This window comes from Ranitomeya imitator, chromosome 4 (genome assembly GCF_032444005.1).
Source record: "Ranitomeya imitator isolate aRanImi1 chromosome 4, aRanImi1.pri, whole genome shotgun sequence".
In the NCBI taxonomy this organism is placed as follows: Eukaryota; Metazoa; Chordata; class Amphibia; order Anura; family Dendrobatidae; genus Ranitomeya; species Ranitomeya imitator.
Window position 1 is genome coordinate 718,956,209 of NC_091285.1, and position 14,396 is coordinate 718,970,604.

The window sequence follows — 14,396 nt, forward strand, 5'->3', positions numbered from 1 at the left end:
TATTCCTGCGTAGTACCCGATGCTGCACTATGTCAGCAGCAGTGTACAAATGGCACAGTGCCGCTTTAAGAGCTCCCTTCTCCTCTCCGAATTCTTTAAAATCAGCCGACACAATAGTTTCTTAAAGGGTTCATGAGTGGCATTCCTGTAAGCCAATGAGAATGCAGATATGTGTCAGGCCCCCTCTCTCATTGGATCCTCCCCAGAGCTGGCAGCAGCAGGCGGACTCCTGGTTAAAGGGGCAGGAGGTGATGATCAGAGCTGCCCAGACATCGTGTCCTCAGGTGTCCAGACAGGATGAGTGGAGGAGTGTATGGGGGAGGTAAAGCTGCACCGCACCCCACTGCATGCTGGGAGCAAAACCGGCTGTGTAGCATGAGCTGTGCCCCCACCTGCCAGAGCTGCCATCCCATGCCACAACCTGCTCCACCTGTGCAATGCACCCTGCTCCACCTGTGCAATGCACCCTGCTCCACCTGTGCAATGCATCCTGCTCCACCTGTGCAATGCATCCTGCTCCACCTGTGCAATGCATCCTGCTCCACCTGTGCAATGCACCCTGCTTCACCTGTGCAATGCATCCTGCTCCACCTGTGCAATGCACCCTGCTCCACCTGTGCAATGCACCCTGCTCCACCTGTGCAATGCACCCTGCTTCACCTGTGCAATGCATCCTGCTCCACCTGTGCAATGCACCCTGCTCCACCTGTGCAATGCACCCTGCTCCACCTGTGCAATGCACCCTGCTCCACCTGTGCAATGCACCCTGCTTCACCCGTGCAATGCACCCTGCTCCACCTGTACAGTGCATCCTGCTCCACCTGTACAATGCACCCTGCACCCTGCTCCACCTGTGCAATGCATCCTGCTCCACCTGTACAATGCATCCTGCTCCACCTGTGCAATGCACCCTGCTCCACCTGTGCAATGCATCCTGCTCCACCTGTGCAATGCACCCTGCTCCACCTGTGCAATGCACCCTGCTCCACCTGTGCAATGCATCCTGCTCCACCCATGCAATGCACCCTGTTCCACCCCTGCAATACATCCTGATCCACCTGTGCAATGCACCCTGCTCCACCCCTGCAATATATCCTGCTCCACCCATACAATGCATCCTGCTCCACCTGTGCAATGCACCCTGCTCCACCTGTGCAATGCACCCTGCTCCACCTGTACAATGCATCCTGCTCCACCTGTGCAATGCATCCTGCTCCACCTGTGCAATGCATCCTGCTCCACCTGTGCAATGCATCCTGCTCCACCTGTGCAATGCATCCTGCTCCACCTGTGCAATGCACCCTGCTTCACCTGTGCAATGCATCCTGCTCCACCTGTGCAATGCACCCTGCTCCACCTGTGCAATGCACCCTGCTCCACCTGTGCAATGCACCCTGCTTCACCTGTGCAATGCACCCTGCTCCACCTGTGCAATGCACCCTGCTCCACCTGTGCAATGCACCCTGCTCCACCTGTGCAATGCACCCTGCTCCACCTGTGCAATGCACCCTGCTCCACCTGTGCAATGCACCCTGCTCCACCTGTGCAATGCACCCTGCTCCACCTGTGCAATGCATCCTGCTCCAACTGCAATGCATCCTGCTCCACCCGTGCAATGCACCCTGCTCCACCCCTGCAATACATCCTGATCCACCTGTGCAATGCACCCTGCTCCACCCCTGCAATACATCCTGCTCCACCCATACAATGCATCCTGCTCCACCTGTGAAATGCACCCTGCTCCACCCCTGCAATATATCCTGCTCCACCCGTACAATGCACCCTGCTCCACCCCTGCAATATATCCTGCTCCACCTGTACAATGCACCCTGCTCCACATGTGCAATGCATCCTGCTCCACCTGTGCAATGCATCCTGCTCCACCTGTACAATGCATCCTGCTCCACCTGTACAATGCACCCTGCTCCACCTGTGCAATGCATCCTGCTTCACCTGTACAATGCACCCTGCTCTACCTGTGCAATGCATCCTGCTCCCCCTAGGCAATGCACCCTGCACCCTGCTCCACCTGTGCAATGCACCCTGCAACACCTGTACAATGCATCGTGCTCCACCTGTGCATTGCATACTGCTCCACCTGTGCAATGCACCCTGCTCCACCTGTACAATGCACCCTGCTTCACCTGTACAATGCACCCTGCTCCACCTGTACAATGCACCCTGCTTCACCTGTACAATGCATCCTGCTCTACCTGTACAATGCACCCTGCTCCACCCATACAATTCACCCTGATGGGTGGATGGGGTCTACAGACGCTGTGCGGTTAGGGGGTCTTCCCTTGTTTGTTTGGCTTTCACTTTATGAATATATTAATTATTTATTAACTTCCCTATAAAATCCTCATAAATCTCGGCGGCTTCATATCCGCCCCGACGCGCGTCAGAGGAAGAGGCTGAAATGCAGCATTAATCAGAGCAAATTGTTATTGTGGTTTGCTGATCCTGCAGTATTTACGCTCTGTGTGAACAGATTAGCGACCCCCATCCAGCCTCCAGGGACACCGGAAGGTGAGAGATTCACAGCCTCCCATCCAGCCTCCGGGGACTCTGGAAGGTGAGAGATTAGCGACCTCCCATCCAGCCTCCGGGGACTCTGGAAGGTGAGAGATTCACAGCCTCCCATCCAGCCTCCTTGGATACCGGAAGGTGAGAAATTCACAGCCTCCCATCCAGCTTCTGTGGATGCTGGAAGGTCAGAGATTCGCAGCCTCCTGTCCAGCCTCCGGGGATGCCAGAAGGTGAGAGATTCGCGGCCTCCCGTCCAGCCTCTGGAGACGTCGGAAGGTGAGAGATTCACAACCCCCCATCCAGCCTTCGGGGACACCGGAAGGTAAGAGATTCACAACCTCCTTCCAACCTTCGGGGATGCCAGAAGGTGAGAGATTCACGACCCCTCATCCAGCCTCCAGGATTAACGGAAGGTGAGAGATTCACTACCCCCCATCTAGCCTCCGGGGATGCCGGCAGGTGAGAGATTCACAGACCCCCATCCAGCCTCGTGGGGATGCCGGAAGGTGAGACATTCACAGCCTGACATCCAGCCTCTGGGGATGCCGGAAGGTGAGAGATTCACGACCCCCCATCCAGTCTCTGGGACACCAGAAGGTGAGCAATTCACGACATCCCAACCAGCCTCCGGGGATGCAGGAAGGTGAGAGATTCACGACCCCCCATCCAGCCTCCGGGGATGCAAGTAGGTGAGAGATTCACAGCCTCCCATCCAGCTTCTGGGAACACTGGAAGATGAGAGACTCACAACCTCCCATCCACCCTCTGGGATGCCGGAAGGTGAGAGATTCATGACACCATATCCAGCCTTCGGGGACGCCAGAAGGTGAGAGATTCACGAACCCCCATCCAGCCTCCGGGGACGCCTGAAGGTGAGAGATTCACAGCCTCTGAGGACTCAGGAAGTTAAGAGATTCACAGCTTCCCATCCAGCCTCTGGTGACGCCGGAAGGTGAGAGATTCACGAACCTCCATCCAGCCTCCAGGCAAGCCAGAAGGTGAGAGATTCACGTCCCCCCATCCAGCCTCCGGGGACGCTGTAAGGTGAGAGATTCACGACCCCCATCCAGCCTCCGGGGACGCTGTAAGGTGAGAGATTCACGGTCCCCAATCCAGCCTCTGGGGATGCCAGAAGGTGAGAGATTCACGGCCCCCCATCCAGCCTCCGGGGATGCCGGAAGGTGAGAGATTCACAACCAACATCCAGCCTCCGGGGACGCTGTCAGGTGAGAGATTCACGGCCCCCCATCCAGCCTCTGGTGATGCCAGAAGGTGAGAGATTCACAACCCCTGTTGTGGATTCTGTTTTTGGGCTCCCTCTGGTGGTTACAGATGGTACTGGGTGACTTGTGTTCTCTGCGGTCTCTGGTGTCCACCTGTTCTATCAGGATATGGGAGTTTCCTATTTAACCTGGCTTTCTTGTCATTTCCTCGCCGGCGATCAATGTAATCAGTGTGTCTTGTTACCTCTGCTTTCCGCTTCAGTAATCTTCAGGACAAGCTAAGTTTTTGATTTTCCTGTTCCACGTTTTGCTTTATTTTTGTTTTAGTCCAGCTTGCAGTTATGTGATTCCTTGTTGCTGGTTGCTCTAGTGGGCTGATATTACTCCTCATGTTCCATGAGTTGGCACATGAGTTCAAGTAATTTCAGGATGGTTTTTTGTAGGGTTTTTCGCTGACCGCGCAGTTCACTTTTGTATCCTCTGCTATCTAGTTTTAGCGGGCCTCATTTTGCTGAATCTGTTTTCATTACTACGTATGTGCTTTCCTCTCATTTCACCGTCATTACATGTGGGGGGCTGCTATTTCTGTGGGGTGTTTCTCTGGAGGCAAGAGAGGTCTTTGTTTCTTCTAATAGGGGAAGCTAGTCCTTCGGCTGGCGCGAGACGTCTAGAATCATCATAGGCACGTTCCCCGGCTACTGCTAGTGTTGTGAATTAGGTTCAGGATCGCGGTCAGCTCAGTTTCCATCACCCTAGAGCTTGTTCTGTTTTTTGTGTGCTTGTCCTTTTGTGATCCCCTGCCATTGGGATCATGACAGTATCGCCGGCCCGAAAAGTGGTAATCGTATTGGCTGAAGTAGGAGGAAAAGTAGTCTGAGGAAGTTTTTTTTTTTTTTTTTTTTCCTTCCCTCAGAGTTTGCTGCCTAGCCTTAATTGCAGCCTGGCTGCGTCTTACCTCCTCTTAATCCTTGAATGGCTCTGACCTCAGCTGTTTATCATGGACGTCCAGAGTTTGGCTTCCAGCCTGAATAATCTTGCTGCTAAGATGGGCATTGATTTGTCCTTTTCGTCTGCATTCCATCCTCAGACGAATGGCCAGACGGAACGAACTAATCAGACCTTGGAAACTTATTTAAGGTGTTTTGTTTCTGCTGATCAAGATGACTGGGTTACCTTTTTGCCGCTTGCCGAATTTGCCCTTAATAATCGGGCTAGTTCTGCTACCTTGGTTTCTCCTTTCTTTTGTAATTCGGGGTTTCATCCTCGTTTTTCCTCTGGTCAGGTGGAGCCTTCTGATTGTCCTGGAGTGGACATGGTGGTGGATAGGTTGCATCAGATTTGGAGTCATGTGGTGGACAATTTGAAGTTGTCCCAGGGGAGGGCTCAGCAGTTTGCTAATCGCCGTCGCCGCGTGGGTCCTCGACTTCGTGTTGGGGACTTGGTGTGGTTGTCTTCTCGTTTTGTTCCTATGAAGGTCTCTTCTCCTAAGTTCAAGCCTCGGTTCATCGGTCCCTATAGGATCTTGGAAATTCTTAACCCTGTGTCGTTTCGTTTGGATCTCCCGGCATCGTTTGCTATTCATAATGTGTTCCATCGGTCGTTGTTGCGGAAGTATGAGGTACCTGTTGTTCCTTCGCTTGAGCCTCCTGCTCCGGTGCTGGTGGAGGGAGAATTGGAGTATGTTGTGGAGAAGATCTTGGATTCTCGTGTTTCCAGACGGAAACTTCAGTATTTGGTCAAGTGGAAGGGTTATGGTCAGGAGGATAATTCTTGGGTGGTTGCCTCTGATGTTCATGCTGCTGATTTGGTCCGTGCATTTCATAGGGCTCATCCTGGTCGCCCTGGTGGTTCTCGTGAGGGTTCGGTGACCCCTCCTCAAGGGGGGGTACTGTTGTGGATTCTGTTTTTGGGCTCCCTCTGGTGGTTACAGATGGTACTGGGTGACTTGTGTTCTCTGCTGTCTCTGGTGTCCACCTGTTCTATCAGGATATGGGAGTTTCCTATTTAACCTGGCTTTCTTGTCATTTCCTCGCCGGCGATCAATGTAATCAGTGTGTCTTGTTACCTCTGCTTTCCGCTTCAGTAATCTTCAGGACAAGCTAAGTTTTTGATTTTCCTGTTCCACGTTTTGCTTTATTTTTGTTTTAGTCCAGCTTGCAGTTATCTGATTCCTTGTTGCTGGTTGCTCTAGTGGGCTGATATTACTCCTCATGTTCCATGAGTTGGCACATGAGTTCAAGTAATTTCAGGATGGTTTTTTGTAGGGTTTTTCACTGACCGCGCAGTTCACTTTTGTATCCTCTGCTATCTAGTTTTAGCGGGCCTCATTTTGCTGAATCTGTTTTCATTACTACGTATGTGCTTTCCTCTCATTTCACCGTCATTACATGTGGGGGGCTGCTATTTCTGTGGGGTGTTTCTCTGGAGGCAAGAGAGGTCTTTGTTTCTTCTAATAGGGGAAGCTAGTCCTTCGGCTGGCGCGAGACGTCTAGAATCATCGTAGGCACGTTCCCCGGCTACTGCTAGTGTTGTGAATTAGGTTCAGGATCGCGGTCAGCTCAGTTTCCATCACCCTAGAGCTTGTTCTGTTTTTTGTGTGCTTGTCCTTTTGTGATCCCCTGTCATTGGGATCATGACAGACCCCCCTCCAGCCTCTGGGGACACTGTAAGGTGAGAGATTCACGACTCCCTGTCTGGCCTCTGGGGATGCCAGAAGGTGAGAGATTTGTGGCCTCCCGTCCAGCTTCCGGGGACGCTGGAATGTGAGAGATACACGGCCTCCCATCCAGCCTCCGGGACGCTGGAAGATGAGAGATTCACAACTCCCCATCCAGCTTCCGGGGACATCGGAAGGTGAGACATTCATGACCCCCTGTCCAGTCTCTGGGGATGCCGGAAGGTGAGAGATTCACGACCCCCCGTCCAGCCTCCGAGGATGCCGGAAGGTGAGAGAGTCACGGCCTCCCCTCCAGCCTCCAGAGACTCCAAAATGTGAGAGATTCACGGCCTCCCATCCAGCCTCTGGGGATGTTGGAAGGTGAGAGATTTACAGCCTCCCATCCAGCTTCTAGGGATGCTGGAAGGTGAGAGATTTGCGGCCTCCCATACAGCCCCTTGGGACGCCGGAAGGTGAGAGATTCGCGACCTCCCGTCCTGCCTCCAGGGATGCCGGATGGTGAGAGATTCACGGCCTCCCATCCAGCTTCTGGGGACACTGGAAGGTGAGAGATTTGCGGCCTCCCGTCCAGCCCCTGGGGACGCCGGAAGGTGAGAGATTCGCGACCTCCCGTCCTGCCTCCAGGGATGCCGGATGGTGAGAGATTCACGGCCTCCCATCCAGCTTCTGGGGACACTGGAAGGTGAGAGATTTGCGGCCTCCCGTCCAGCCCCTGGGGACGCCGGAAGGTGAGAGATTCACAACCTCCCATCCAGCCTCCGGGATCATCTTTTACACCTCGTTTCTTCCATGGGGGCGCTTCGCCCTTGCAGGCTGCATGATGCTGGTGACTTGGCTGCTAGGACCAGGTGTTGAGAGGTCCAGTGACGGAGAGCACCTGCCATCAATAAACGTCTCCTTACTGAACGGCATCTCGGCGGATGATGAGGAGCAGATGGCGGTCACAACGTCACCAACGTTTCCTCCAGAACATGGAGCATATTCTGGCACGTTTTCTGCTCTCCTCGTGGAGGTCTTTTGCCTCAGCCGGCATCTGCACCGGTCTCTCAGGTCTCCAATAGCGGTACCACCATGCAGTAACAGAGTCCTATACTCATTCTCCAGCCCGGGGAACGCCCTCTCTTCAGCGCCCATTCTTGGCTCTGTCCTGGTCATTACATCTCTATCCCGTTCTGCAGGCGGCCCGTGCTGCTGTTGACTTGTACTGCGGTTGGGCTGTCCCACACCTGTCTCCAGTGCGTCTCTGTCTTTATGTTGCTTTTTCTCGTCCCTTTCCGGATCTCACCATCCGCTGCCTCGGTCTCCTCTCACATCGGGGATACCCAAGTAATGCTGCTCTGCTCAGTGATCAGATAGTAGGTCTGCCTCTATTGCAGGCTGGGCCCTATCTGATGGAAAACTGTCTCTGTCCCTTCACTTCAGCTCTTCCCACTCTGAGCTAGTCCCAACTATTAACCCTAATTGTACCTGTTTACTCCCTGCTGCTGGACAACATATAATCTATCACTAATAACGAACATTACTAAACACATTACACATCAAAATACACTACAACAATCCACGTGTCTTTCAGGGGGAATGTGGGCAGGATGTCCTTCTTATAGATTCACAACCTCTCGTCCAGCCGTCAGGGACCAATGATCTGGACCGGAGTCCTGGGAATCGATCCACTCCTCTCAAGTCCTGGATACAATGGACAGCCCAGATCCGGGTCTACGTCCTGCAGTCTTGGGCATCTGCAAAGCGTCATGCACAGCCATCGCCCTTCTGACATGTCCTCCCACCAGGGGAGGAAGACGTGGCTCTGGGTGTGGTGGGAATTTGCCACATTCCATGACTTCTGCTAGGTGGGCAGGTGTGCATGTCTGGCTTTAGCAGCAGCTGCATGGCACTGTGTCTCCTACATAATGGCCGCCGCCGATCTGTCTGGCAGGTGTATTATAACCCTATAATGGACCCTCTGCCTCCTCTCTTGCAGATGAGGTCGGGGCGCTGGTGTTTGACATCGGATCTTATTCGGTTCGGGCCGGTTACGCCGGTGAAGACTGCCCCAAGGTATCAACGTTCTCAGGGAGCTCTGGAGGTCCTTGGTGGGCATTTCACCAGTGGGTCCCACCTTGTATGGACTAAGACTGGCAGAGGGCATATCTCCACTGGTGACAAATGTGGCCCCTCACTGCACCTCCATTATGACCCATCTCTCTTCTCCCCCCATTCAGGCTGACTTCCCGACCACGCTAGGGGTCTTCTCTCCAGATGAGTCTCTGTCTTCGGAGCTGGAGAAGGATCGGAAGCTGAGTCGAGTGTATTACATCGACACAACATGTCTGCACGTCCCGAGGCCGCTCGCCGAGGTCACGTCGCCACTGAAGAACGGCATGAGTGAGATGCCAAAACTCAAGCAAGCCATGTGTTGTCTGCAGCTCCGCGCTCACCGTGTGCCATCTTGTGCTTCCCACTGCGCCCGGCCGTGCTGCAATCATTACCCATAATTCTTCATTATTAGGGGTGAGGGTGCGAGAGGCAAAATACCATAATTCTACACCAACCACCTCGCTGGGAGACATGACTGTTGCTGAGGCATTGCCATAATATCTGAGAATATAACTAATGAAAAAACAATATTCTAAACTCCAAATGCAAAAATCAAAAAAGAGGAAACTCGCAGTCAGGTTTAGTGGCCTGGAATGTGCCTCCCACAGCTCGGGCCACTGACCTGAGACCTCACCTACACAGAGCGTCCTCTAGTGGATGCAGACACCCTCGAAGCTCCCTCTACTGGAGGCTGTAGATAGTAGAGACCAATCCTCAGTGCTCCCTCTACTGGTGGCTGCAGATGCTAGAGACCCATCCTCAGTGCTCCCTCTAGTGGTGGCTGTAGATAGTAGAGACCTGTCCTCAGTGCTCCTTCTAGTGGCTGTAGATAATAGAGACTCATCCTCAGTGCTCCCTCTAGTGGTGGTTGTACATAGTAGAGACCAGTCCTCAGTGCTCCCTCTAGTGGTGGTTGTACATAGTAGAGACCAGTCCTCAGTGCTCCCTCTAGTGGTGGCTGTAGATAGTAGAGACCTGTCCTCAGTGCTCCCTCTAGTGGTGGCTGTAGATAATAGAGACTCATCCTCAGTGCTCCCTCTAGTGAAGGCTGTAGATAGTAGAGACCTGTCCATAGTGCTCCTTCTAGTGGCTGTAGATAGTACAGACCCGTCCTCAGTGCTCCCTCTAGTGGTGGTTGTACATAGTAGAGACCAGTCCTCAGTGCTCCCTCTAGTGGTCGCTGTAGATAGTAGAGACCTGTCTTCAGTGCTCCCTCTAGTGGTGGCTGTAGATAGCAGAGACCAGTCCTCAGTGCTCCCTCTAGTGGTGACTGTAGATGGTACAGACCCGTCCTCAGTGCTCCCTCTAGTGGTGGTTGTACATAGTAGAGACCAGTCCTCAGTGCTCCCTCTAGTGGTCGCTGTAGATAGTAGAGACCTGTCTTCAGTGCTCCCTCTAGTGGTGGCTGTAGATAGCAGAGACCAGTCCTCAGTGCTCCCTCTAGTGGTGACTGTAGATGGTACAGACCCGTCCTCAGTGCTCCCTCTAGTGGTGGCTGTAGATAGTATAGACCCGTCCTCAGTGCTCCCTCTAGTGGTCGCTGTAGATAGGAGAGACCTGTCTTCAGTGCTCCCTCTAGTGGTGGCTGTAGATAGTAGTGATCCTTCCTCAGTGCTCCCTCTAGTGGTGGCTGTAGATAGTATAGACCCGTCCTCAGTGCTCCCTCTAGTGGTCGCTGTAGATAGGAGAGACCTGTCTTCAGTGCTCCCTCTAGTGGTGGCTGTAGATAGTAGTGATCCTTCCTCAGTGCTCCCTCTAGTGGTGGCTGTAGATAGTATAGACCCATCCTCAGTGCTCCCTCTAGTGGTGGCTGTAGATAGTAGTGATCCTTCCTCAGTGTTCCCTCTAGTGGTGGCTGTAGATAGTATAGACCCATTCTCAGTGCTCCCTCTAGTGGTGGCTGTAGATAGTAGAGACCTGTCTTCAGTGCTCCCTCTAGTGGTGGCTGTAGATAGCAGAGACCAGTCCTCAGTGCTCCCTCTAGTGGTGACTGTAGATAGTATAGACCCGTCCTCAGTGCTCCCTCTAGTGGTGGCTGTAGATAGTATAGACCCATCCTCAGTGCTCCCTCTAGTGGTGGCTGTAGATAGCAGAGACCTGTCCTCAGTGCTCCCTCTAGTGGTGACTGTAGATAGTACAGACCCGTCCTCAGTGCTCCCTCTAGTGGTGGCTGTAGATAGTATAGACCCGTCCTCAGTGCTCCCTCTAGTGGTCGCTGTAGATAGTAGAGACCTGTCTTCAGTGCTCCCTCTAGTGGTGGCTGTAGATAGTATAGACCCGTTCTCAGTGCTCCCTCTAGTGGTGACTGTAGATAGTATAGACCCGTTCTCAGTGCTCCCTCTAGTGGTGACTGTAGATAGTATAGACCCGTCCTCAGTGCTCCCTCTAGTGGTGACTGTAGATGGTACAGACCCGTCCTCAGTGCTCCCTCTAGTGGTGGCTGTAGATAGTATAGACCCATCCTCAGTGCTCCCTCTAGTGGTGGCTGTAGATAGTAGTGATCCTTCCTCAGTGCTCCCTCTAGTGGTGGCTGAAGATAGTAGTGATCCTTTCTCAGTGCTCCCTCTAGTGGTGGCTGTAGATAGTATAGACCCATCCTCAGTGCTCCCTCTAGTGGTGGCTGTAGATAGTAGTGATCCTTCCTCAGTGTTCCCTCTAGTGGTGGCTGTAGATAGTATAGACCCATTCTCAGTGCTCCCTCTAGTGGTGGCTGTAGATAGTATAGACCCATTCTCAGTGCTCCCTCTAGTGGTGGCTGTAGATAGCAGAGACCAGTCCTCAGTGCTCCCTCTAGTGGTGACTGTAGATAGTATAGACCCGTCCTCAGTGCTCCCTCTAGTGGTGACTGTAGATGGTACAGACCCGTCCTCAGTGCTCCCTCTAGTGGTGGCTGTAGATAGTATAGACCCGTCCTCAGTGCTCCCTCTAGTGGTGGCTGTAGATAGCAGAGACCTGTCCTCAGTGCTCCCTCTAGTGGTGACTGTAGATAGTACAGACCCGTCCTCAGTGCTCCCTCTAGTGGTGGCTGTAGATAGTATAGACCCGTCCTCAGTGCTCCCTCTAGTGGTCGCTGTAGATAGTAGAGACCTGTCTTCAGTGCTCCCTCTAGTGGTGGCTGTAGATAGCAGAGACCTGTCCTCAGTGCTCCCTCTAGTGGTGGCTGTAGATAGTAGTGATCCTTCCTCAGTGCTCCCTCTAGTGGTGGCTGTAGATAGTATAGACCCATCCTCAGTGCTCCCTCTAGTGGTGGCTGTAGATAGTAGTGATCCTTCCTCAGTGCTCCCTCTAGTGGTGGCTGAAGATAGTAGTGATCCTTTCTCAGTGCACCCTCTAGTGGTGGCTGTAGATAGTATAGACCCATCCTCAGTGCTCCCTCTAGTGGTGGCTGTAGATAGTAGTGATCCTTCCTCAGTGTTCCCTCTAGTGGTGGCTGTAGATAGTATAGACCCGTTCTCAGTGCTCGCTCTAGTGGTCGCTGTAGATAGTAGAGACCTGTCTTCAGTGCTCCCTCTAGTGGTGGCTGTAGATAGCAGAGACCAGTCCTCAGTGCTCCCTCTAGTGGTGACTGTAGATAGTAGTGATCCTTTCTCAGTGCTCCCTTTAGTGGTGGCTGTAGATAGTATAGACCCGTTCTCAGTGCTCTCTCTAGTGGTGGCTGTAGATAGTAGTGATCCTTTCTCAGTGCTCCCTCTAGTGGTGGCTGTAGATAGTATAGACCCGTTCTCAGTGCTCCCTCTAGTGGTGGCTGTAGATAGTATAGACCCGTTCTCAGTGCTCGCTCTAGTGGTCGCTGTAGATAGTACAGACCCGTCCTCAGTGCTCCCTCTAGTGGTGGCTGTAGATAGTATAGACCCGTTCTCAGTGCTCCCTTTAGTGGTGGCTGTAGATAGTATAGACCCGTTCTCAGTGCTCCCTCTAGTGGTGGCTGTAGATAATAGTGACCCGTTCTCAGTGCTCTCTCTAGTGGTGGCTGTAGATAGTATAGACCCGTTCTCAGTGCTCCCTCTAGTGGTGGCTGTAGATAGTATAGACCCATTCTCAGTGCTCCCTCTAGTGGTGGCTGTAGATAGTAGTGATCCTTTCTCAGTGCTCCCTCTAGTGGTGGCTGTAGATAGTATAGACCCGTTCTCAGTGCTCCCTCTAGTGGTGGCTGTAGATAGTATAGACCCGTTCTCAGTGCTCCCTCTAGTGGTGGCTGTAGATAGTAGTGATCCTTTCTCAGTGCTCCCTCTAGTGGTCGCTGTAGATAGTAGAGACCTGTCTTCAGTGCTCCCTCTAGTGGTGGCTGTAGATAGCAGAGACCAGTCCTCAGTGCTCCCTCTAGTGGTGACTGTAGATAGCATAGACCCGTTCTCAGTGCTCCCTCTAGTGGTGGCTGTAGATAGTATAGACCCGTCCTCAGTGCTCCCTCTAGTGGTGGCTGTAGATAGTAGTGATCCTTTCTCAGTGCTCCCTCTAGTGGTGGCTGTAGATAGTAGTGATCCTTTCTCAGTGCTCCCTCTAGTGGTGGCTGTAGATAGTAGTGATCCTTTCTCAGTGCTCCCTCTAGTGGTGGCTGTAGATAGTAGTGATCCTTTCTCAGTGCTCCCTCTAGTGGTGGCTGTAGATAATAGTGACCCGTTCTCAGTGCTCCCTCTAGTGGTGGCTGTAGATAGTAGTGATCCTTTCTCAGTGCTCCCTCTAGTGGTGGCTGTAGATAGTAGTGATCCTTTCTCAGTGCTCCCTCTAGTGGTGGCTGTAGATAGTAGTGATCCTTTCTCAGTGCTCCCTCTAGTGGTGGCTGTAGATAATAGTGACCCGTTCTCAGTGCTCCCTCTAGTGGTGGCTGTAGATAGTAGTGATCCTTTCTCAGTGCTCCCTCTAGTGGTGGCTGTAGATAGTAGTGATCCTTTCTCAGTGCTCCCTCTAGTGGTGGCTGTAGATAGTAGTGATCCTTTCTCAGTGCTCCCTCTAGTGGTGGCTGTAGATAGTAGTGATCCTTTCTCAGTGCTCCCTCTAGTGGTGGCTGTAGATAGTAGTGATCCTTTCTCAGTGCTCCCTCTAGTGGTGGCTGTAGATAGTAGTGATCCTTTCTCAGTGCTCCCTCTAGTGGTGGCTGTAGATAATAGTGACCCGTTCTCAGTGCTCCCTCTAGTGGTGGCTGTAGATAGTAGTGATCCTTTCTCAGTGCTCCCTCTAGTGGTGGCTGTAGATAGTAGTGATCCTTTCTCAGTGCTCCCTCTAGTGGTGGCTGTAGATAATAGTGACCCGTTCTCAGTGCTCCCTCTAGTGGTGGCTGTAGATAGTAGTGATCCTTTCTCAGTGCTCCCTCTAGTGGTGGCTGTAGATAGTAGTGATCCTTTCTCAGTGCTCCCTCTAGTGGTGGCTGTAGATAATAGTGACCCGTTCTCAGTGCTCCCTCTAGTGGTGGCTGTAGATAGTAGTGATCCTTTCTCAGTGCTCCCTCTAGTGGTGGCTGTAGATAGTAGTGATCCTTTCTCAGTGCTCCCTCTAGTGGTGGCTGTAGATAGTAGTGATCCTTTCTCAGTGCTCCCTCTAGTGGTGGCTGTAGATAATAGTGACCCGTTCTCAGTGCTCCCTCTAGTGGTGGCTGTAGATAGTAGTGATCCTTTCTCAGTGCTCCCTCTAGTGGTGGCTGTAGATAGTAGTGATCCTTTCTCAGTGCTCCCTCTAGTGGTGGCTGTAGATAGTAGTGATCCTTTCTCAGTGCTCCCTCTAGTGGTGGCTGTAGATAGTAGTGATCCTTTCTCAGTGCTCCCTCTAGTGGTGGCTGTAGATAATAGTGACCCGTTCTCAGTGCTCCCTCTAGTGGTGGCTGTAGATAGTAGTGATCCTTTCTCAGTGCTCCCTCTAGTGGTGGCTGTAGATAGTAG

General features: G+C 52.6%; 1 protein-coding gene across 2 annotated transcripts in view; it reads left to right on the forward strand.

Moving 5' to 3' along the window:
* Positions 1-216: 216 nt before the first annotated feature.
* The window catches only part of ACTL6B (actin like 6B), a 90,304-nt gene continuing 76,124 nt past the window's right edge, over positions 217-14,396 (forward strand). The window contains exons 1-3 of one of the 2 annotated variants that reach the window (XM_069767550.1): positions 217-322; positions 8,408-8,484; positions 8,649-8,811. In XM_069767550.1, coding sequence (XP_069623651.1) covers positions 298-322; positions 8,408-8,484; positions 8,649-8,811 — 265 coding nt within the window. In that variant the 5' untranslated portion in view covers positions 217-297. The remainder of the gene's footprint in view (positions 323-8,407; positions 8,485-8,648; positions 8,812-14,396) is intronic. The other variant, XM_069767551.1, reaches the window with a different exon arrangement.